This window comes from Aspergillus vadensis (assembly GCF_003184925.1).
Source record: "Aspergillus vadensis CBS 113365 unplaced genomic scaffold BO88scaffold_9, whole genome shotgun sequence".
NCBI classification, from domain to species: Eukaryota; Fungi; Ascomycota; class Eurotiomycetes; order Eurotiales; family Aspergillaceae; genus Aspergillus; species Aspergillus vadensis.
The window spans coordinates 440,838-463,363 of NW_020292047.1; the positions used below are offsets into that span (position 1 = coordinate 440,838).

Below are 22,526 nucleotides of genomic sequence, written 5' to 3' on the forward strand. Positions count from 1 at the left end.
AATTCACCGGGTGCTAATTGATGAGATTGAAAGGCTTCAGGGAGGCGAGTATATGCTGAATATTGAATATCCGAGGTAAGCTACTTTAGGAAGAACAAGATCATATGTAACGGAGGTCGGCTTTACTGATGCTATGGACGAGCGTTAACACTATTTAGAGGTGGTCCAGCCTCCAGTCTGACGTTCCATCCTTCCCCGACTTCCCATAATACATTGAACTGGACCAAGGCACATGGCGCCACCACTTGACCATGCTGTTCCTGCGTCTACAGCACAAATGGTCAACGTATGAGCATATAACCGACATCATTGTTGGAGCCTCTCAGTAGGCCAATTGGAGGACTGAGTCATCAAGATGCTGGTTCTGTGAAGCAGTAAGGATGCCGACTGGATGGCACGTGACATCGCTAACGCATCCATTATGGTCGAGAGCAAGTATTGTTCCATCCTGGATATAGTTGTTGTTCCATAAGTATATCCACGGAATGCAAATTCATCATTGCTAAACCAATGTATGGCAAAGAGCACTGCATTCTCATTGCGGAATGAGGGTGACAAGCCTGCCAAAGCAAGAGCTTTGAGGCATCTTGCTCATTTATGACAGTTCCGATCGCGTGCTATGGACATGGGGTTTACCCATTCAGCGAGAACGCACTGTAAACAAGTGCAGCAGAACCTCCGCTCCGAAGCCAAAACCGCAAAGCAGTTGAATGACTGAGGACCTGCAGGTAAGCGCATCATTCGAAGGAGAACGCTGGGCGTAAATAGCCACCAGGATTTCTGAGCAAGCCACAACACCCGGATGAGCAATATCGGAGTACTGATTTGACCATCAGAAATCCTGGATACCGGTTTCGCCTTGCAGATGGGACTTGACTTCTCCATCATCTACTCCTTCAACAAGCCACTCTGGTTCTTCATCGTCAAAGTATTTTTCCTGCTCGACGTTCCAATCATCGTACTCGTCATTGTCATCAACCGAGGTATAATCGAAATCGCCGTCTTCCCCCCTTAGGAACCGCAAGGTCATCTCCCATCGCCACGCCTTCTCCCCTTCCTCCTTATTCGGGGGAATTTCGTCTCGATCTTCCGCGAGGATCTCTCCGTTGGGACCACGAGTATAGCTGAACATGGCGTGAGGATCAGGATGGGAAAGAGCCTCGAACTTGGCCTCGGATCTACATAGGTCCGCTTGCAGCACCCCTGAGAAGCCTTTGGCACGTCCTTCAGCTTCTCTTTCGGCTGGAGTTTGGAATCGACGGATTAAGCGATCATACAGCAACGGGTCTGCAGGGCTGGCATATTAGCTTGGCTTAAACATCCCCTGTCATAGACAGAGCGACTGAATGTGACACCAATCAGTCTAAAGGAGACAGAGCGAGCGGACCGGCTAGCTCGAGATCAGCAGAGAAATACTCCGGGTGCATGTCCAGATAGCGCTTGCGCCGGTTTTTGATTTTCGTCGCCGCAGATGGTGACTGGGATCTCTTCACGGGGTCGGACTCCATCTGGGAAGAGTCTGCCTCAGGAGCGACACCCGTACCCATGGGAAAAAGAGGCATAATGGGCGTAGTAGTTGGACCACGGTGGATGATGACGATGGGAAGTTGAGGATGAAGAGAAGCGCGGCGAGACACGCGGGGAAACTAAACCCATTCGGGCCGGAAGCGCGCGGACGGCAATGGGAAATTATCCTCAGCGTCAAAACGTCGCCCGAGCGAATAATGACCGTCCGTTGATCAGTCCGACTTTCTATCTGAAAAGTACCGGTAAGACTAGCCTGGTTTCAATCTGTTTCACAACGTGGGTCCCTCAGGGATTCTTCTTGGCTCACGTTGTGGCGTTGCATTGAAGCTCCCCGCCCCAGCTCTTCCGCTGTTAAATAGAAGCCAACAAACATGACAGTCGCGAGATGGACCTAGACTAATTGGTTCCTACAGAAGCTCTCAATTGATCGGTCTTACCGGATTCCCTTAGGGTTGGAGGTCTGACATCATGTCTTCCCTAGCTGGTCTTGTCCAGCCCACCACCAGACAGTTGCTCACTGGCGCTGCTCTGCTGTTCTTGATAGCGTTCTACTCGCCATTGACGGTGCTGATGCTGACGCCAGTATATGGCTCGGCTCCTGCCCATATCTTCCACGGCTATGGAGTGGCACTTGTTGGCGCTGCTGGATGGTTCCTTAAGGACTACATCCAGCGATTGACCGGCCGCCGGGCTCTTTTCCTGCTCCCTGTTGTGGCATTCTGGGTTCCTACCCTTCAGAGTTTCTTGTTCGCATCAAGCTCCGTTATGGGAAACCCCTTCGGAGCTGTAGTCACCGAGGTCATCTCCTACTACCCTTTGCTTCTGCTCTCTGTGGCTTGTGCTGGTAAGCTGGTGCAGTCGGGCTTGGATCTGGGCCGACACGGTGATGCTGTCGCTGAGCACGTTCCTCTCGTGGTCTCCTATGTCCTCTACAAGACCGGCGAGAAGTTCGCCAGAGCATTTCTGGCCAAGTTCATTGGAACGACCTTCTTCTTTTCTCGTGCTGGTCTCCAACTCTTGCTCCCAGTCTTCTACACCGCTATTGCCCCTTCCAAGTTCCTGCTCTTCGCTATTCCCTCCCTTCTGTTCTCCATGACGTCCAATGTCCACATGAACTCTGGAGCCTTGAACTCTTTCCTCAACGAGGAGGGATTCGCCCTTGTTGCCCGCCAGGACTCCACCACCGGCTACATCTCCGTCTTGGATAACCTGAATGATGGGTTCCGTGTCATGCGTTGCGACCACAGCCTGCTCGGCGGCCAGTGGACCAAAATGCCCAACAACTACAACCCTGCCGTTATGGACCCGATCTACTCGGTCTTCACCATGCTCGAGGCCGTCCGTCTGGTTGAAACCGACCACGGCGAGCCCCGCGTAGATGCCAACAGCAAGGCACTCGTCATGTAAGCTCAGCAGCAACTCCCTCTCTTTCAGACACCTAATCTCTCCCAGCGGCCTCGGCGTCGGCACCACCCCCTCTGCCCTAATCCACCACGGCATCGAGACAACCATCGTGGAACTCGACCCTGTCGTGCACAAGTTCGCCACCGAATACTTCCACCTTCCCTCGAACCACATCGCCGCCATCGAAGACGCCACTGCCTTCGTGAAGCGCACTCCCCCAGCCCAGTACGACTACATCGTCCACGACGTCTTCACCGGAGGCGTCGAGCCCCTCGAGCTCTTCACTCTCGAGTTCCTCGAAAGCCTATCCTCCCTTCTCAAGGACGACGGAGTCATTGCCATCGTAAGACCCCCTCCCCTCTAAACTCCCATCACCTCCCTATCACCCCCAAACTAACCCCCCAAAGAACTACGCCGGCGACATCTCCCTCTACCCCGCCGCCCTAACCGTCCGCACCATCCAATACGTCTTCCCAACCTGCCGCATCTTCCGCGAAGCCTCCGACTCCGACCTCACGACCGACTTCACCAACATGGTGATCTTCTGCAAAAAGAGCTCCGCCACGCCGCTCACCTTCCGCGACCCCGTTTCTGCCGATTACATGGGCAGCAAGTTCCGCCAGATGTATCTGATGCCGAAGGTTGAGATCGATGCGAGTCGCTTCGAGACTATCGAGAAGGGCGGTCGTCGTGTCCTTCACTCTATGAACACCCACCTGCTTCATAAGTATCAGGATCGGTCGGCTCTCGAGCATTGGAGCATTATGCGTCATGTGTTGCCTGATTTCGTTTGGGAGAATTGGTGATGATGGTTTGTTATTATGCTATACTTTCGGTATGTAATATTTTACGGTGTCTCTGAGAGATAGATTGATTAGTGGTTTTCGTTGTTGTGGTTTCGGATATCTGTATTCCTACTAGTATTAGGTGTGGTTTCGGGTGGTTATGGCATAATATCACTTTATAATATCATGATTTAGTTTTGAGTTTGGGGGACTATACTAGTGTCTGTTCTGTCTTGAGAAACACACCCCAACTCTGAATGAAGCTATTCATTATCTATTTCTCAACACCCACAGGACTCCAAAGCAACGCTAACGAAGAGAAGTCTTTCAACCAACCATGTTCAAAAGCTAGAAGCAGGCACCGTGAAAGAAAAGCAATAGATACTATCGAGAAATTCATTCATCTTTCTCCGACTCCTAAGAAAAAAAAAAAAAAAAAAGCCAGCCTAATCCATTCTGGTATCACAAACAGCAACAGCAGCAGCAACGAGAAAGCAGCAGCAGTAACAACAACGAGATGTCACCAAGCCAGCCAGGCCACAATCCCCCCGCGTTAGTTATAATCACTCATTCCAAATATGTTATGTATGTACTGCATCGTGAATGTGTGAAAATGAAAATGAAAATGAAAAAGAGAAAGAGGGAATAAGAGTGAAAAAAAAAAGGAAAGAATAAAATTACAATCCAACATCAACATCAACATGAACAATGACCGCCATAATGACAGGAAAAAGAACAAGAGAAATCATCTACTACCCATCGCCGGTGTATCGCACTATTCTTTTTACGCTGATGGGCTGCCGCGGGGACTTGCCCCGGGTTTCTTCACCAGGCCGGCGAAGAAGTTCGCCAATGCTTGGTTGTGGGCTTTTTCGTCGCCGGCGGATGATGAGAGGGTTTCTTTTCTTTGAGAGCGGCTGGCTTCGCGTTCCTGTTTGGGGTTGGGGTGGTTAGGAATTTGGTTGGTAGGGATAGGGGTGGTGAGGGGGGTATCTTACCTTTAGCTTGCGGAGCATGTCGTCTGCGTCGACTTGAATTCCTCCCATGTTGAACTGTACGGGACCAATGTGCTCGTTGACTCGTCCGTTGTCGTCTAATGGGGACATCTCGAGCTGTGGCACCTTCTTCGCTGCGCGGTCTTTCTCGTCTTCCGCCTTCAGTTGCTCCAGGACCTCAAGCTGTTTCGTGAGGAAGCTCTGCATGTCGGATGTGTCCACTTCGATCTTGTTTCCATTCCGTTGGCTGCCTGTTAGAGCCATTGATGTGTCGCGCTTCGGGTCCTGGATGGTTTGCTCGAAGATTGCTACGGCGCTAGTCCCATCGTCCACTGCGTTTGCAGCTTGTTCGTCGGAAGTGCGATCATCCACGCCGTTCGTGAGTGGCTCCGGTGGATCCTGAATCTCGATCGACCATGCTGTCGATATGCCTTCCATGTCAAAGCCTTCACGGATGATTCGGATCTTGCCCCAAGAATCCCAATTCGAGGGAACTAGAATCTTGTCCCGGTCGATCACGTTGTGTTTGAGGGACTGTCTTTTTAGGAGAGAGTGTATGCCGAGGGAGGAGTGTATTAAGCTCTGCAAGGAGTTGGCGAGGAACGGGGTGGTGTAGATCAACGATGCGCCGTCTGCTTTTCATTAGAATCGGATCTCAAGCGATGTTGGCCGCTGTACTTACGCTTGAGTAGTAGTGTTCTCATGAACTGAAGGATGAAGTCGAATTGCTCTTCGTGCCATCCGTGGTCCTTCTCCAGCTTTTCAATCTTGTCCGCCTGCATAGGAATTGTCAATATAGAGACTTGCCGGAAGCCTGAAGTAGATTAACATACCCCTTGGCAGACCACACACATGGGGATTCCAAGCCCCTCATCCCACTCGCCTGGCCCCAGCGGTATCGTCACAGGGCCTCCGGAGCTGGTAAATCCTTGTGCCCCTCCTGAACTCGGATCCGTGCCTCGTTTCCGGTCCCTCCACTCTGTGAGATTCTCTTCCATGACGATCTTCGTCTCGTCGTCAAGCGATATCAGCACGTGTCGGAGAAGACGGACCCATTCCCGGAGTCGCCGAATCCATGTCCATGGGTCCGACCAATCCAGTAGGATCACGACGAGTGTTTCCGGAATCGATTGAGGGGTCAGGAGCGGCTTGAGGAGGGGAGCGAAAGATAGAGACGGTTCAGAGAGTAGGTATGCAGAGACGCGCGCAAGAGTATCTATTCGCCGGAGCACCATTTGTTTAGCCACCCGTACAATGCAGGCTGAGCCGACCACTCAGCCCAACGCAAGGAACAATTACCTTCGTGATCCGCATCCAGCACATCCTGATATGTATATCCCAAAGCGAACTGGTTGGCTACCGGCGGTACCCTCCCTTTTCGCTTATCATTCGACAAACTAGGATCGGAAGAATCGGCGGCGAGTGTGTCTAGAAATTCTCTTTGACTCTCAGGCGTGCCTCCTGGAAATCAGTCCAAGTATTAGCGACCCAGCCCCAAAACAGTAAAATGTCCATGCCGCTCGACGGCAGCAGCGACCAGGTCTTCGCACCTAGGATAAGCAAATTCTTCTCAGGCAGACGCTTTCCATTCGCGACACTATCCAGCATAGAAGACCAGATGTTCTTCTTGGGTCCATCCTTGCTCGACGGCCGGCTATTGTTTCCAGTGCCGAATCTGGAGCCGGGGATCTGGCTTGACGCAGACATCGTCTGTTCGATTTCGACTATGTTCAGTTGGCGCAGACCATGCCATGTAACGCCCGAATAATTGTGAGGCTAGTCCGACGGCTTTGACGCGTGAGCCGCGGAGTTTGGAGGAGATGGTGGATATCGGTCCAGGCAAGCGGATTTGGGGTCAGGGGAATCTGGCGTTGGGGACGATCTCTTGTAGCGATTAACGGCGGGTCCGTGGCCAAATTGCCCACCCGGATGAGCGGTATCGTAGGTAAGCCCGCTGTTGCTATTTGAATCACACAGATGGTGGGGGTTGTCAGTTCAAGAGGAAGGCGGTTTAGTCGAGAAATACGTTTAAGTTGCACTCCAGTAAACAATCCAAAGTGTCGGCGTTCTTGCGGGTGGGACCCTCCCGCGGAGCCAGCCCGTGATGAGCTGAACCCGCCAGCTTTTCTGCTGCTTCCAGTCCCTCCCTCTCAGCCACTCACTTTCTTGCTTCGCCGGCGCAATTCAGCTGTGCTCTTATTTGACCTTTTTGTGTCCCGAGGGGATTATTGACTCGCTTCCGCGACCCTCTATTCAATAATGAATAATATCCGCCAAATCCAAGCGCTCAACAAGCGCGAGCTTGAAAATGCCATGTATGTCACGCTTATTTGCAGCTCAACCTATTGGTTTATTAGCTAACCATTGTGGACTACCTCAGATCCCCGGAAGCTTCCTGGCACGCCGACTACAGAGACACTGCTTACATCTACATCGGTGGACTACCATACGATTTATCCGAGGGTGATATTATAACCATCTTTTCGCAATACGGCGAGCCCGTGCACATCAATCTGGTGCGCGACAAAGAGACCGGAAAGAGTCGAGGCTTTTGCTTTCTGAAATACGAGGATCAACGCAGTACAGATCTCGCTGTCGACAATCTTGGTGGGGCAACAGTTCTGGGAAGAGTGCTGCGTGTGGACCACGTGAGGTACAAGCGGCGCGATGACGAGGAGGAAACAGACAATGTCGCAAAGCTCATGGGTGATACGAACACCAAGGATCATGATGACAGAGATACAGATGATGAACGGAGAAGACGGAGGAAGAGAAGGGGAAGTGAATCAAGGGAAGAGGAGCCTGCGAGACGGCCTCTGCTCAAGGAGGAGATCGAGCTACAGGAACTTATTAAGAATCACGACGAGGAAGATCCAATGAAGGAATTCCTTATCGAAGAGAAGAAGGAGGAAGTCGCACTCGCTTTGGAAAAGATGCGCAGCAGCGAGAGATCATCTCGGAGACGTGACAGCCGTGAGAGATCAAGCCGCCATCACCGTTCTCACCGCCGGAGACATGACGACGACCGAGATTCGGAGAGAAGACGCAGAGATCGGTCGCCCAGGAGGGAAGAGCGATCTCATAGAGCGAGGTCTCCTTCTAGAAGGGAGAGGTCCGACAGAGACAGGACGCCGGTCGCGTCGCGATCCCCCGACTCCCGACGCTACAGAGATAGACATGATCGACACCGTTAAATGTCTGGAAAAGCTATCTAGATATTAAATATGTTAATGAGGACTAAGTCGTCTAACTGATCCTGGGAAAAAGCCATCCAATAAAAGATCTCCAGGATCTTTGTGGCCGAATGCTGCGGTCCGCGCCTGTTCTTGAAATGCAAGTCTGCTATTTCATCATCCTGCGCCGGCTCATGCGATATCGTGTCCATCTCAGAATCAATGCTGTGGCATGGGCGCATGCATACGGATCTTGCCTGCATCTGGAACAGCTACTACCTTGGTGCAAAACGAATAATTAGTGCTGCGAACAGTCACTCTTTATCCCGCCGACAGAATTTCAGCTGCCTCCCAAATATCTTTTCCAGCCCTCTCTCAGGCAATACCGCTTTCCATCGTCCCCTTCGCGCAGAACGAACTTCTCCCATCGACCATCCCTGCCGGCGCCGATAACAAGAATGGTCCTGTCGTCGCGCCAACCTATCACGCCTTTCGACGGGCTCCCGTATGAGTTACCCAGGGGCGGGACATAATGCGAGCCGGGTGGTGCTTCCTCCCCCATTTCAAAGTGGGCGCTTGCAAATGAATACACATCAGAGAATACTCTTGGCAATAGTGGAATTTTCCCGAGAATGCCCCATTTCTGGTTTGTTTGTTCTTCGGTCGGGGAAGCTGCAGCTGGAGTACGGTTCGTCGGTAGTCGGGGATGCGGAAGGTCGAACACGTGCAGGGTAGACTTATCCGAAGTTACAGCCAGTAGAAGATTCGAGGGCGAAATGGCAAGAGAGAATATCACCGCATGATCAACACCGCGTCGTAGCTCGGCCATTTTGGTGCAGTTAGCCGTAGAAAAGACCCGGACCAACGTGCCCTAGATAGAATGCGCCTGGTCAGTAGTCTGCGTCGCATCAGCAGTCGTAGGGACAGGGACGTACCGCTTCACTCGCCGTCGCCAACACTTCACCATCGGGACTCAATGTCATCGCGCGCAATGGCGTGCTGTGTGCAGGGATGATGCTGACATTCCCCGTCTCAAGCTCCACCAGTTGGACCTGGCCCGGGGACCGACCTGGAAAAGCGAGCACCTGCTGCCCTAGACAAGCCAGCCCCAGTGGGTTATCCGTTGTCTCGAAATATGATAGCTTCTGTGGAGGGTTCGAGAAGGCAAAGATGTGGATGCTATTGAGGAGGGCGACAACGATGCGCGACTTGGACAATCGGACGCCCAGGACCGAGGTGCGGAACTCCAGCGTAATTACTGCTTTCTGTCTTGCGTCATCCCAAATGACCAACTGCGACCGCTGTGTGAGCATAAGCTGCGCAAGATAGATACAAAAGTCGGCACACCTTATTTTGTGGGAACTTTGGCTGTCTCCCTCCGCCAACGATAGCTAGGTAGTTCGTCTGGCCAAGCATCTTGACTACCCCGATGCCGGCATTGAAATCTAGATGGAGCGAACGGCATTAGTGATACGGAGCTGGAGGATGGTGTGGCTGAAGCTGTCGTATATACCTCTTGATACTCTGAGCTCACATGGGTCGGTATTGAAGACTGCATCGAGATCATATTGTTCTTAGCTTGGATATCCCGGAAGGGGATCTATTGCACGAAGGGCATGGTTAGGACCTACCACAGAAGCCGGTGTCCAACCCAACTGCGAAGCAGGAGGTATCATTGTTGAATGTAGCAGAGAGTGAGAGTGGCCCCACAGACTCATCGATAACTTGTCGGGTGTTCATTCTGGCCACCAGGGAAAGAGGCCATCAGAGCTATGGATGGTAGAAAGGTAGACAGGAAACTAGAAGATCGACAGCGGTCGCTGACCTCACCCGAGCATCAGTAACGTAGATAAGGCCCGGGGGTCCGCTTTTGGCTGGGGGAATGCCGGAAGGGCAGCGGATGCCGGGCCAATAGACTGTCTGCCCAGCGTGGTGATGTTGTTCAACGGAGATCAATGCACATCATCTTACACCCAAGCAGAAGGCGAAGAAGAACTTTTGATATACTTTGGCAAAGATGATCGAGAGTAAGAAAAAGAAAAACATGTACTGATAAGGCCGTGATTCGAACCCGCGCGGTTAGTCTACCGTTTTGCGGTTAGGAATATTCCGTAAGTCAATAATGTCTCGGAGCCATTGTTTCAGGCCTGAGGCCTAAATTTCCAAGCTTGTATGGTATTTGGGTAATTGCTTACCGCTACGGCGGCCCGCAGCGACCCACGGCGGCGGTGGAAACGCCTTCTGCTGCCCCCGACCCCTGAGAAGAACTGGGGAGAGCACAGAGGCTAGTAGCCAGACATTGCAGCAACAACCACTTATGCTTTTATTCAGTTGACTTGTCGCGCTGTACCTCAGAGAACAGGTTAGCGGATAATATGTGAGTTGGTCTAAAGGAAACAAATTCCCTATCGAGTCATAGCACTGGCCGCTGAGTGGAGACCTGAAGTGTGTTCTCTCTCAGTGAAAAGACAATAATTGATGATCAAGGCGTCCCCAGATTGGACAGGTATTATAATGAGTGTTGAAAGAGTACGTAGGTAGGGAGATACCCAAAGACAAGGTCTGGGCATACTAGATGGGAATCATACTGTGTACATTGAAATCGGCAGCTATCTACCCAAGCAATTGAACAAAGCGTTCGTAAGCATGTACCTTAAGTGCTTAGTAGGGGGATAACTACTAGACTCCATTTACTCCATACAGGAACCGTGCCTGGGAGCCCGCTATCCATGGGAGAGTAACTGAATTGTTTAGAAAAGTGGGAGTGGTACGACCAGTAAGGTATCGATGTATCATCGGTTACATGAGATACCAATATTACCAGCGACCGATCAATCTGGAGAAAGAAAGAGGGCGATGATTGGACCGTTGGGGACTGCAGGGTGAAAGGGGGCAGTTGTGACCGTTCCAGAGCGGTAAGAAATTGTTACGAACAGGAAAACGGGAGGGAGGAAATCCCCCCCTTAGAGAGAGTCTAGCAAATCCCCTAACTGCCAGATCAGTAGCAAGCGCCAGCCAAACGGCTCTTTAGTCCCTCCAGCTTGCCCAGAGAGTGTCCGCCCGTCGTCGAACCTCAGGGGAGCAACGCAGCCATTCCACATCCCATCCCATCCACTCCTCCATCTAATTCATTCAACCTTCATTCCACCTCTCTTGTTTTCCCCCCCATTCCTTTCCTTTGGCTCAAACCACCTTCGTCCTTGTCTCTGCCACTCGCTTTCTCCCTCTATTTTCTTCAATCTCTTCTTCTCTCTTCTTTAATTTCCTCCATTCCTCCCCTTTTAATTCATCATGTCGTTCAACGCGGTATGTTACTTCCTTCCCCTTTCTGGCCTTGTTGCTCTGAAGCCTATCCATGCTCCTTCCCCCTCCCATCCAACCCACCCCGTCCATTGTCCCTGGAACCGTCGTTTTCTTTTCATTATCTGTCTTCAGGCTCTTGGCCAGAGATTTGTCCACGATTAATTTCTTGCTCTAATTCCCAGATGAAGCTCCGTCGCAAGAAGAATGTCAAGAAGGGTATCCAGTTCTGTCTGATGGTCTGTGGTGCCAGCGGAACCGGTATGTGCAGCATCATACAACCCAACTTCGATTGCAGAATTGACCGAATTCCCCCCTTTCGATAGGACGTACCACCTTCGTCAACACTCTTTGTGGAAAGAAGGTCCTAGAAGGCAAGGACTGCGACGACCCGGCCAATGCTCACATTGAGGAGGGTGTCCGCATCAAGCCAGTCACAGTTGGTAAGTCACCGCCATCTGGACCACCAGCATACACGCCACTAATGAGATCTCGGGAAAAGAGCTGGAATTGGACGACGAAGGCACCCGCATTTCCCTCACCATCGTTGATACCCCCGGTTTCGGAGACCAGATTGACAACGAAGCAAGGCACGTTGAACTTGGCCGCCTTCCAAACGCCCCCTACGAATACTGACCGTCCCAACAGCTTCGGCGAAATCGTTGGATACCTTGAGCGCCAATACGATGACATTCTTGCGGAGGAATCCCGAATCAAGCGTAACCCCCGCTTCAGGGACAACCGTGTTCACGTCCTGCTTTACTTCATCACACCGACCGGCCATGGACTGCGTGAGCTGGACATCGAATTGATGAAGCGCCTTTCTCCCCGTGTCAACGTCATCCCCGTCATCGGCAAGGCCGACTCTCTCACCCCTGCCGAATTGGCCGAATCCAAGAAGCTTATCATGGAGGATATTGAGCACTACCGCATTCCCGTGTACAACTTCCCTTACGATATCGAGGAGGACGACGAGGACACCGTGGAGGAGAATGCTGAGCTTCGTGGTCTGATGCCGTTTGCCATTGTTGGCTCTGAGGACTTTGTTGAGATTGACGGCAAGAAGGTGCGGGCCAGGCAATATCCTTGGGGTGTCGTGGACGTTGAGAACCCCCGTCACTCGGACTTCTTGGCCATCCGCAGCGCTCTTCTTCACAGCCATCTCGCAGACCTTAAGGAAATTACCCACGATTTCCTCTACGAAAACTACCGTACTGAGAAGCTCAGCAAGAGTGTGGATGGTGCTACGCCGTACGTATACCCGCTTGCCATTGTTATGGTCCGCTAGAACGAAAACTAATGCCTAGCCACAGTACACAAGACTCTTCGATGAACCCAGAAGACCTAGCATCCCAGTCCGTTAGACTGAAGGAGGAGCAGCTTCGTCGCGAGGAGGAGAAGCTCCGCGAGATCGAACTCAAGGTGCAGCGCGAGATCGCTGAGAAGCGCCAGGAACTGTTGGCTCGTGAGAGTCAGCTGAGGGAGATCGAGGCTCGCATGGCGCGTGAAGCAAGCCAGAGTCAGATTGATAGCATCAGCGATGCTTGAGCTCTTCCTGAACCTGTTCTCCGGAGGGAGACGGATCTTGCATGTTGACCCCGGACGCCGTTTGTGCCTATGTAATGAGATTCGTGGCACGGCAGTTGTGACTGTCGACGGGGGAAAGATTAGTCGACCGTTTATTCACGTTAATAGCTTCTTATCCGAGAGGAGAGGGGGAAATGCAACGTTCCGTTTATCTTGACGACTGGCAGCATTCCCCTTTGTTCACTCAGAGGGTTGCGGACAAGAGGTGACGGAATCCTGCTGCTGCTCTGCTCTTTCCCTCTCCCAAATTTTGGCTTCTTCCCATGTCTTCTTTAATCTGGTCGAAAGATCTCCGAAGTGTTTCGCGCTGCCCATGTTGCGAAGCTTGGGGTCAGAGATAGCATCTTTTTAATTTGCTGACAGTTGTCGCTGAACCTGCATAACCTCCTTCTCATTGCCCATCCCTTTTCTATTTTTTTTCCCATTTCTGCTTTTGTCGATGAAACCTGTCCCAATCTCAAGCAGCGCAGCAAGATTCCCTCTTTTGTCGTTTCATATTCCTTGTGCTCGTGGTTCATGTCTTAATCTTATCATCATATGTCTTAGTTGAATAGTAGTATATGAGGACAAAAGACCCGAAGTTTTCCTGGTATGTAAGTTCTGATGGCATGGTAAGCAAATGTTCTATTCCCCGTCGTGTCTACGCAGGACTAGGAACATTGCACGTAGAGTCATTACTACGAGAAGTAATTTGAGTGCCTACGCGTATACAAGACACATCACATTGCCGTTCAGACCAGCATCAGATTCCAGTCTTGACCCTTCATTTCTTGGGCCCCAGCATAATGAGTTGCATAAGTTCATAATTATATATTAGATAATCATTAGATGTCTCTTCTGACCGTGTAAGCCATGAAACCTAGAACGTGCTATTTGCCATCTATATCGATATTTACTATTTGGCTTAGGATATAGCACTAAGGGGTGTCTAGTGTATATTTTACTGATATTCAAACTCTGAGCCTTGTTTACTAGCAGTAGCTGGAGCTTTATCTCTTTGGGAGTATGCTGAGAGATAGTATCATGATCCAAGACGTTTGGACTGCTGAAATATATATCTACTAGCAACAAGACCTACTTCAATGCAGTCAATCATGGATGGTCATAATATGTACTCACTATACTACTGATCTATAGTACTTAGTCCCTAGTATACCATCTATCCTCACATACTGGCCTTGCCCGAGTTAGCTGTAACTGACCTGGGTAGATGCTGGTAGAAAATCATTCCGCCTATAACATCGACAGACAGAGGGTGTATATTGTTTCTATTTTTATTTCAGAAAAAGCAATTCCCAGTCCTTTCCTTGCTCTCTACCTCGTATGATTGTGCGCAGCAGTTGTGTGCCTAACTTATTGGGAACGATCCAGATTTGGTTGCGATATACTCGGTATAGAGACATCAAATGGGGAGAGATAAGAACCGAAATTACGGTCTATAATTCCACTATACATCTCCCCATCTGTCTAAGAGGAGTGAGAATAATCTCATGAGATTAGTAATGTTGTTAGCATTGATCGGCCTCAGTGTACCCCGCCATTCAGCCGCACCAACTCAGCGCCATGCACCTTCCACCTGTGAGTTGGCGCGCCTGTAGTGGATTGCCTTGAAGCGACAATCCCCCAGAGCTCATCTTCACTCTCTCACTCCGAACTGGTCAAGGTGCTGGGACATATCTCTCCGTCTGCTCTTCAGACAGACGCGATTTATCGTTTCCAATCCCCTGGTTAGCGCGTTGAACTTAAGGTCCATACGATATTCACTGAACATCGTACGAGAGACTTGAATCGCACCATGTCTCCAGAACCGGCACGCAACTCTGATCTGACAGGACCTGCCTTTACCTACACAGAGGTCCCGTTAGAATCCCCACATTCAACTACTCGCATGATACGCCTTCTGCCGAATAAAGATAAAGATGCAGAAATCGAATGCGAACTCTTCAACTATGACTTAACGTCAGGCGGCGGCGCGGATTCGCACCTCTACGAGGCCCTTTCCTACGTATGGGGAAGTAACACGAGATCTCGAACAATTGTATTGAACAGCTGCGTGTTCCCCGTAACGGAAAACCTCTACTTTGCGCTGTCACGTCTCCGAAATCGGCAGCTTGGGAGAGTACTGTGGGTTGATGCGATTTGCATCAACCAGGATGATCTAAACGAGAAGACCGAGCAGATCCCACTTATGCGGACGATATATGCACAGGCCCAACATGTCACTGTTTGGCTTGGAGAGGCTTATGAAGATGGTGACAAAGCGCTTGAAGCCCTTCGCTGCCTAGCGGAAGGGCAGGATGTAGATATTAGGGGGTGTGGGGCACTATGTGTGAAGTTGTTCGAAAGAGCTTGGTTTCGCCGTATTTGGGTAAGACAATACTTCTCACACATTCCATATCAGAAGGAATGACACCTGATCATAATAATAGGTACTTCAGGAAGTTGGTGTCGCACGGCATATCTATATTATGTGTGGCTCTGCGCAGATAAACGGACATGCTTTTTGTGAAGGCCTCAAGAAATTGGATCGTCTTCTGGATTGTCAAGAAATGATAGGCTCAGTCGCGTTTCTTATCAAGGGGGCGCTTCTCCGGCCAAAGTATGAGCCTGGATCACGAGGAACTTTTACTATTGGGGAGCTTGTTGGCATGTACTGCTACCACAATGCTACCGAGCAGCATGACAAAATATTTGCACTTCTAGGTTTAAGTGCTGACCCTATCACACCCGCTCTAACGCCGAACTATGCCCTACCCTGGTACGAGGTGTTCAAGCAAGTTACCAATCACATTTTTCCAGGATGTTCTGTGGAGACATGGCCTGAATCAGATATAGCCATTATCAAAGGCAGAGGCTGGACTCTAGGCTATATTCGCTCTGTACAACACGTATCAGACTTCGGCCATCAAAAAGTGAAAATGTACTTGAATGACACTGCCCGCTCAATCGGGTATCAGAGTAACTGGGATGGTTGGGAACTCCAGACATTTGCACAGTTCTTCAATCCTGGTGATGTTATTTTCCTTCTACAAGGGGCTTCGAGACCAAGTATCATTAGGCTCTGCAGAGACCATTTCAGGATAGTCACACCTGCCGTGACCCTTTGCAAAACGCGTCCTAGAGAGTCTCTAGGAGGAGAATCCGAGGATTGGCATGCACAGGGTAGACCGAGTGACATCCTATTGGCGTGGAGGTTTCCTCTGAACAATAACACTAGGCTTCAATGCTGGCCCAAAGCAGAGCTCCTCGATATGGTCCTAGCCTATCAAGAACAGTCCTTGGAGGCGGAGTATAGTCGAAAGTATATTACCAGGATTATGACAGGTATTTTCATGGAAGCATTCGATGTAAAAAAGCCAGAATATGAGGATATAGCGCACCTTCTCATCTCCAGTGGTACAGATGTTTCAACTGCTTCAGAGTTGACTAAGGCTTGTGCAGACGATTTTGAATACCCTCCTTCCAGGATTATGCGAAAATTCTTTCAAAGTGGGCAAGACGATCTGTCAATTTCTGAGGAAATGGTCAAAGCAGTGGCAGAGAATAAAGGACCATGTGGCTATATAATTATGGAGCTCCTTTTCCAGCTTCAAGGGTCCAGTCTTCCCATCTCTGAAGAAGTGGTTGAGGCAGCAGCAGGAAACTCTGGAAGGTATGGAGATCAGGTTCTGAAGGCTATCTATCGCCACCGTGGAGAGTCCTTCCCGGTTTCCAAAGAGGTGGTCAGGGCGGTGGCAGGGAATACTGGAGGAAAGGCAACCAAGATATTGAAATTCCTCTTCAAAGCACGAGGGAAAGCCCTTCCAGTCTCTGAAGAAGTACTCAAAGTGGCAGCAGGAAATTATAATAAGGGATATAAGATTATGAACTTACTTTTTGTACAGAAAGGGGGAAGACTTCCAGTGACTGAAGAAGTGGTCAAGATAGCAGCAGGGAAACCCGAAGGATATATGCTACTAAAATTACTCATTCCGCATAGAGGGGAAAGCATTCCTATCTCTGAGAAAGTGGTCAAGGCAGCAGCAGGAAATGGGGACAGTGGGCGTGAAGTTATAGAGCTTCTTTTCCAACAGGAAGGAGGGAAACTTCCAGTGACTGAAGAAGTGGTTAAGACAGCAGCAGGGAATGGGGACAGTGGGCGTGAAGTTATAGAGTTTTTTTTCCAACAGGAAGGGAGGAAACTTCCAGTGACTGAGGAAGTGATTAAGACAGCAGCAGGAAATGTTTGGCTTGGACATGAGATCATGAAAATATTCTTTCAACAGAAAGGGGAAAGGCTTCCAATCTCAGAGGAAGTGATTAAGGCAGCAGCAGGAAATAAGGTCAGTGGGCGTGAAGTTATGGAGCTCCTTTTCCAACAGGAAGGGGGGAAACTTCCAGTCTCTGAGGAAGTGATTAAGGTAGCGGCAGGAAATTCAACATCTGGGAGTAGGGTGCTGGAAGTACTCTTCCAACAAAAAGGGGAAAGACTTCCAGTGACTGAGGAAGTGGTCAAGATAGCAGCAGATAATGGGGACAGTGGACATGAACTTATGGAGGTCCTCTTCCAACAGAAAGGGGAGATGCTTCCAATCTCAGAAGAAGTGGTTAAGGCAGCAGCAGGAAATGTTTGGCTTGGACATGAGATTATGAAAATATTCTTTCAACAGAAAGGGGAAAGACTTCCAATCTCAGAGAAAGTGGTTAAGGCAGCAGCAGGAAATAAGTACTATGGATATCATGCCATGGAGTTACTCTTTCAACAAAGAGGGGAAAAACTTCCAGTCACTGAAGAAGTGGTCAAGACAGCAGCAATGAATAAGACACTGGGAGTTAAAATCTTGGAATATCTCCTGCAACAGAAAGGGAGAAGCGGACTTCCAGTGACCGAGGAAGTACTCAGAGCAGCAGCGGAGAATACTAAATGCGGAGCAAAGATCCTGGAAATTTTGCAGCCGGAAAGAAGCCTTCAGACGACGGTTACTGAAAGTCCAGGAAGCTCGGAAAGTTCGCTGTCATCGGATGAATCGGACGAAGAAGATTAAATTGAAATACTAGTACAATAATCTACAAATACTACCCATTGGAGCCTGTAGCAGCCCTTTTAGTAGAAGAAGAGATAGAATTGATAACCAGGCATATAGATCCTGGAGACGTCCAGCATGAAGGCTCTCACAGCTTAAAACCAATCACGCTGTAGATATCTGCATGTATAGGCTATTGAACCGTATAGACGATTTGTCTACTCATTCCGGGATTGATTCTACGGAGTTAGGAAGCCATGGTACTACTAAGATAAGATGTAGTATTCTCTACTTGACTGCTCTGTATACGAGCACGAGCATAGTATACAGAAAAGGAAAGCCATCTATACGAAATACCCAAAACACAGATGCCCCGCTGAGTGTTTTCGAATTTCGCCATTCTCCAGGGATCATGTGGATGGACTCCGGGCATAAGAGTTATAACATCTATGGAGGGATGCATATACTGACTGCTATTGGGTTGCCAGGCCAGAGTGGGCATGTGACCGGGTCACCTAAGGGCCAGGAATAACTCATGTGACAGTGTAGAGCGCAGTAGGTGATTAAGTAGTGACCCCGTGATGGGTGAGGTGGCATTCCAGGCTCGAGCCATGACTAGTTAGAATCTATAGTCGCAGTCTAACAACCAATTGGATAATAGTGATTGGATAAGCATGTGGTATGGATGCGCTTCATTGTACAAAGATAATTTGATCAAGCTGACCTGATACAGACAGATCGAAGTGATAACATGGAGGTATTATAAAAAGGAGATCCTCGGTTCAGCTCAATAAGTCAAAGTGACCGCAAAGGTCAGTGAAAACTGAGCTTCAAAAGAAAAAAGGATGCAGTGGATATATGCGCTTTGCGACCATCATAGGGCCATTCTAAAGTGCAGTCAAAGGCAGTCAATGTGCATGAGTTATTTCTCGTATTCCCCTCTCTGTCTTCTTATTTCAGCGGGCCTAGTGTTGCGGCTTGTTCCAGAAATCCAAGCTGGCTACCACGTCCTCGCCCGATTCATCTTCGTAGGCATACAGAATCTGGACGGTGGTTAGTGCTGCAGGTGGACATCACGTGATTCAGAGCGACTTACCTCTCGCGTGGAAGAATGCAACATGCGGATGTTCTTTCCGGTCATGATATGGACCAATTCACTCGTCTCGATGTGTCGGATCTCAATGAAGTTTGGTTCGAAAGCAAGAATGTAAGGATAAGAGAGGGCAAAAGCGTTAGGGTTGCCTTCCCAAGAAATCTTCCAATCCGGGCGTGCGCGCCAACCATTGCGGTTGACAAAGAAAGAAAAGTCGCTGTAATTAAGCAGGAACTCTCCATTCATACGCTCGATATGAATCGGCTTGACGTTCTCTTTGCGTGCAACGAAGTCGAGTGAGGTGTCGGCCTGATCCAAGAGTGACTGCGTCTCGGTGGTTTCCAGACTGACAACTTCGAAACCACGTGCACAGCCAACGCAAAGTGTGGAACGGAGGAAATGTATCGACGACGATTCGGCGGGGATGTAAAATTCCTGCTCTGAATGTTAGAAATGCTAACCACGAGGACACAGACAGAAAGTGGACGCACCTTGAAGAGCTTCAGACTATCCTGACCACTCTGGAACATCTTGCTGACCGCAGACTTCTTCTTGCCTTTAGCCAGATTATCCATGGGTTCGTAAACCTTGATGGTCGTCGACAAAGCCGAAGTCTTGACAGAGCACACCAAATGACGGCCCAGTCCGATTCCGGCCTTGAAGAAGTTCGCATGTCCCTGGATCTTCTTGGGCCGCTTTGCGACTGTGTTTTGACTTTCACTGATCTCCAAAGCCTCCATTGGGTAAGACGAGAGCGTCTTATTCGACAGGACCAAGAGTAGTTGATACTCTTCCAAAGTGTCCATTTGCGTAACCTGGCTCACGTCAAGAACTCGTCTAGGTCTAGCCGATTTATCCTTAGGCCAACGCTCAGACAAGTAAATGCCGCTGTCTGTACCATACACGAGCTTTCTGCCACCGTCTGCCAGAAAAGTCATTAGCCATATCATCGAAAGCTATAATGGGAGCTGAGTAATAACATACCAACTGGAACAAGGCAATTTACCCTGTTGACAGAGGTAAAGAACTTCTCGCAAAGGACAGTTTTATTGTAGAAGTTGCTGTTCCGCTCCCTAAGTTTCCTCTGTTGCTCTTCTACCATTTCGATGAATTTCCTTCTTTGCGTAGGAGAAGTGGCGTATAGAGTCTGCTCGTAACCCCCCTTACCAAGATGCCTGAAAGTGATGGGCAGGCCGTCTTTAGTCGTGGGTGGATTTGCAGCAGCCTTGTTGGAGAGCAGACTAGAAGAGGGCCTCTTAGCGACACCAACCCTGGGAATCACCTCGTCCATTTGAGCAATGACCAGAAGCTCGAGAGGGATGGGCTTCCGATATACTCGGTACTCCTCCCGCTTGTTCACGATCTTGATTCTCACCAGGAGAACCGCATGATCGAAAAGGTATGCAGTAACTTCAGAACTGTCAGTTGGCGTTTTCTTGAAAGCCATCTTCGTCAGCATTTGACGGTTCTCTTCCGTCAGCTTCAGATCGACATATTCGCCCGGGGGAAACTTCAAAGCTGAATTGAGCTGCACAAGGTTGAAATGGTTCTCAGCTCTTCCACTCTCAGCATTGACGCGAGACAGGAAATCTTTGATGAGTTTGATGGCCTTGGGAATGTCTTGCTTGTCAGGATTATCGTCCGCCGTGTTCTTGGCAACCTGCTCCAAAAGCAAGGGGTACCTTGCCAGACGAGTGGTTGGCTTGGTCAAGTAACCGTTCAACTCCAGCTTCCGTGACTCTTTGAGACGTTCTGTTTCCTCAACGAATCTCGCAAAAGCCGGGTTTGATGCCTTTTCTTTCTCGAACTCGTACTTTCCGTAGAGCTGGTTTGCACCGTACTTGATAAATGGGTCAAAGCGTGGCACGTGCTGCAAGAAGATATCACCAACTGTCTTGACGACGTGGTTCTCCTTCTGGCGTGCGTTCAGAGCCTCACACAATCCGCCGTTGACCTTCAAGACTTCCAAGCAATTTCCGAATACCGTGCGAATGAACTTCTCCCGTCGGTGCTCAGGGATTGGCGAAAGATTAGCATTGCCTGCCGAACGCAATGGCCTCATCCAGAAGTCTCGTAGATACTCGAGGTCCTTGACGAAGTCGCGCTCGGTGTACATGATCTCGAAAATGATCTCCTGACGTTTCTTCTCGCGGTCGTCAATGCCATCAGAAATCTCCTTAGGAACCATGTTAATCCACAATTTCTGGTTATCATTGTCGTCGTCATCACCGTGCAAACTGCCCTTGGAGGCAGACGAGCGGAGTCCCGGCTGCGGCTTGAGATTCAGTCTAGCTTGCTGTTCTAACCTCCTGGGACAAGCAATCGAGTAGCATAAGCTGTCACGAGTGCAAGTCGGCGAGTAGCATTCAGTCAATAGCGTGAACACTCCATTTACCTCCGAACTGGGCGCTTCCTCTCCCATGGTTTCTTTGAACTGGTAAAGCTCACCGGGAGCATCTCGCAGACGGTGGTCATATGTCACATCGTGGAAGAACTTCTGCGCATCCAAAGCGCGTCCCAACAGCAGAGCCAGATTGCGATCCATAGTCTTGATTATGTAGGCGATCAGATCGACCGCCTCCGCACCGGAGAACGCGTTCTGATACGACAGTCCGTTCTTTTGCCGTTCAGCGAGCGTAATCCTCTCACGGAAGACATCGGCCACTCTCGAAAGCAGGGCTGGGTAAACTAGCGGCACCTTACTCCGACGGGAATTGCTTTGGACAAGAGTCGACGTGTTACTGGGCTTCGGAGCAATTTGGCTTTGCATGCTCATAGTACGGTCCGGAACAACGGTGGATGCCATGGACATGGTGCGGGAGTTCATGGAGCCATCGCTAGGGGGACGAGACTTTCCGTTAACATCATACGCGTTAATCACATCCGCTGGGTACGAGGAGGCTTCCGGGGGTGGACTAGGGCCGGAAGGCTGTCGCCTGGGAGGAATGACCCGTCCAGTTTGTGTTGTATGAGCGTGGTCGCGGTCAGTGGAGTAAGTGGTCAATGACATGGAGCGCTCGTTCTGATTCCTCTCCGGAACCACACGTCCCTGAGGTGTCATGGGGGCGGCGCCTGCATTATAGGGCTGTTGGCGGGAATAGGTTGCAGAGGTATGGTTGAAGCCACTGGATGGTGGCTGATATATCGGTGGCCCTCCCAACCTCGCCATTGACCTTGATCTGTAAGCGTCGGAGTTCAGGGCAGGGTGGGGCACTGGTCGAGCATAACCCTTTGCATCCGGATATTGTGGCCCGTGGTTCGGTCTCGAATCAAGCCTCTGCGGCTGAGGGTAAGCAGAGCGTCCGGGATAGGGTCGTGGAGGATTCTGGGAAGGGTGCTGGGAGGTCATTGTAGCTGCGCTTCCACCGTACGGTTGATAATAACCGTTGGGGGGGCCCGGGGGGTATCCATTCTGCATCTGGCGCGCGGGTGGTGGCGGACCCCTCTGCATTTGCGGATGGGGCACGTGTGAAGACATGGTATGGGCCCGATCTTGGGAGAACTGAGGAGTCTGGGAGGTCATCGTCTGCGAGCGTCCCGGTGCTCCGCCGAAAATCTCGGAGAATGCAGCATCACGTTGAAAAGCGGAGGGATGCCCGTAAGGCCGGTAGTTCCGGCCTTGCTGACCCCCTAAATCGGCCATGGTGTGTATGTAGCCC

The 22,526-nt window shown here is 50.2% G+C and overlaps 8 protein-coding genes across 8 annotated transcripts; 4 read left to right on the forward strand and 4 right to left on the reverse strand.

Moving 5' to 3' along the window:
* Positions 1-832: 832 nt before the first annotated feature.
* Positions 833-1,562, reverse strand: BO88DRAFT_452918 (uncharacterized protein; the record flags this gene model as incomplete). The annotated part of the gene is made up of 2 exons (XM_025710722.1): positions 833-1,287; positions 1,388-1,562. 2 exons carry the CDS (start codon positions 1,560-1,562, stop codon positions 833-835), a joined length of 630 nt encoding a protein of 209 aa, XP_025563712.1.
* A 188-nt stretch (positions 1,563-1,750) lies between these two features.
* BO88DRAFT_386940 (spermidine synthase) lies at positions 1,751-3,999 on the forward strand. The gene is made up of 3 exons (XM_025704803.1): positions 1,751-2,930; positions 2,980-3,274; positions 3,339-3,999. The coding sequence occupies exons 1-3, from the start codon at positions 1,996-1,998 to the stop codon at positions 3,735-3,737; spliced, it is 1,629 nt and encodes a 542-aa protein (XP_025563713.1). The 5' UTR covers positions 1,751-1,995; the 3' UTR covers positions 3,738-3,999.
* Positions 4,000-4,156: 157 nt separating this feature from the next.
* BO88DRAFT_404260 (dynein family protein) lies at positions 4,157-6,733 on the reverse strand. Its single transcript, XM_025706570.1, has 6 exons — positions 6,262-6,733; positions 6,011-6,172; positions 5,545-5,927; positions 5,394-5,487; positions 4,715-5,343; positions 4,157-4,647 (listed from the first exon to the last, which is right to left on the reverse strand). The coding sequence occupies exons 1-6, from the start codon at positions 6,416-6,418 to the stop codon at positions 4,501-4,503; spliced, it is 1,572 nt and encodes a 523-aa protein (XP_025563714.1). The 5' UTR covers positions 6,419-6,733; the 3' UTR covers positions 4,157-4,500.
* Positions 6,734-6,852: 119 nt separating this feature from the next.
* Positions 6,853-8,065, forward strand: BO88DRAFT_270491 (uncharacterized protein). Its single transcript, XM_025702350.1, has 2 exons — positions 6,853-7,026; positions 7,092-8,065. The coding sequence occupies exons 1-2, from the start codon at positions 6,971-6,973 to the stop codon at positions 7,903-7,905; spliced, it is 870 nt and encodes a 289-aa protein (XP_025563715.1). The 5' UTR covers positions 6,853-6,970; the 3' UTR covers positions 7,906-8,065.
* Positions 7,909-9,817, reverse strand: BO88DRAFT_404262 (phosphatidylinositol-3,5-bisphosphate binding protein HSV2). The gene is made up of 5 exons (XM_025706571.1): positions 9,516-9,817; positions 9,398-9,436; positions 9,232-9,329; positions 8,820-9,176; positions 7,909-8,755 (listed from the first exon to the last, which is right to left on the reverse strand). The coding sequence occupies exons 1-5, from the start codon at positions 9,622-9,624 to the stop codon at positions 8,225-8,227; spliced, it is 1,134 nt and encodes a 377-aa protein (XP_025563716.1). The 5' UTR covers positions 9,625-9,817; the 3' UTR covers positions 7,909-8,224.
* A 1,263-nt stretch (positions 9,818-11,080) lies between these two features.
* On the forward strand, positions 11,081-12,888 carry aspA (putative septin AspA). The gene is made up of 6 exons (XM_025702351.1): positions 11,081-11,190; positions 11,376-11,445; positions 11,511-11,627; positions 11,687-11,774; positions 11,833-12,435; positions 12,498-12,888. Exons 1-6 carry the CDS (start codon positions 11,176-11,178, stop codon positions 12,730-12,732), a joined length of 1,128 nt encoding a protein of 375 aa, XP_025563717.1. The 5' UTR covers positions 11,081-11,175; the 3' UTR covers positions 12,733-12,888.
* A 1,678-nt stretch (positions 12,889-14,566) lies between these two features.
* On the forward strand, positions 14,567-17,795 carry BO88DRAFT_434810 (HET domain-containing protein; the record flags this gene model as incomplete). Its single annotated transcript, XM_025709497.1, has 2 exons — positions 14,567-15,139; positions 15,201-17,795. 2 exons carry the CDS (start codon positions 14,567-14,569, stop codon positions 17,793-17,795), a joined length of 3,168 nt encoding a protein of 1,055 aa, XP_025563718.1.
* A 944-nt stretch (positions 17,796-18,739) lies between these two features.
* rom2 (putative Rho guanyl nucleotide exchange factor (Rom2)) lies at positions 18,740-22,510 on the reverse strand (the record flags this gene model as incomplete). The annotated part of the gene is made up of 4 exons (XM_025702969.1): positions 18,740-18,817; positions 18,871-19,302; positions 19,359-19,789; positions 19,852-22,510. The coding sequence occupies 4 exons, from the start codon at positions 22,508-22,510 to the stop codon at positions 18,740-18,742; spliced, it is 3,600 nt and encodes a 1,199-aa protein (XP_025563719.1).
* Between the last annotated feature and the right edge of the window lie 16 nt (positions 22,511-22,526).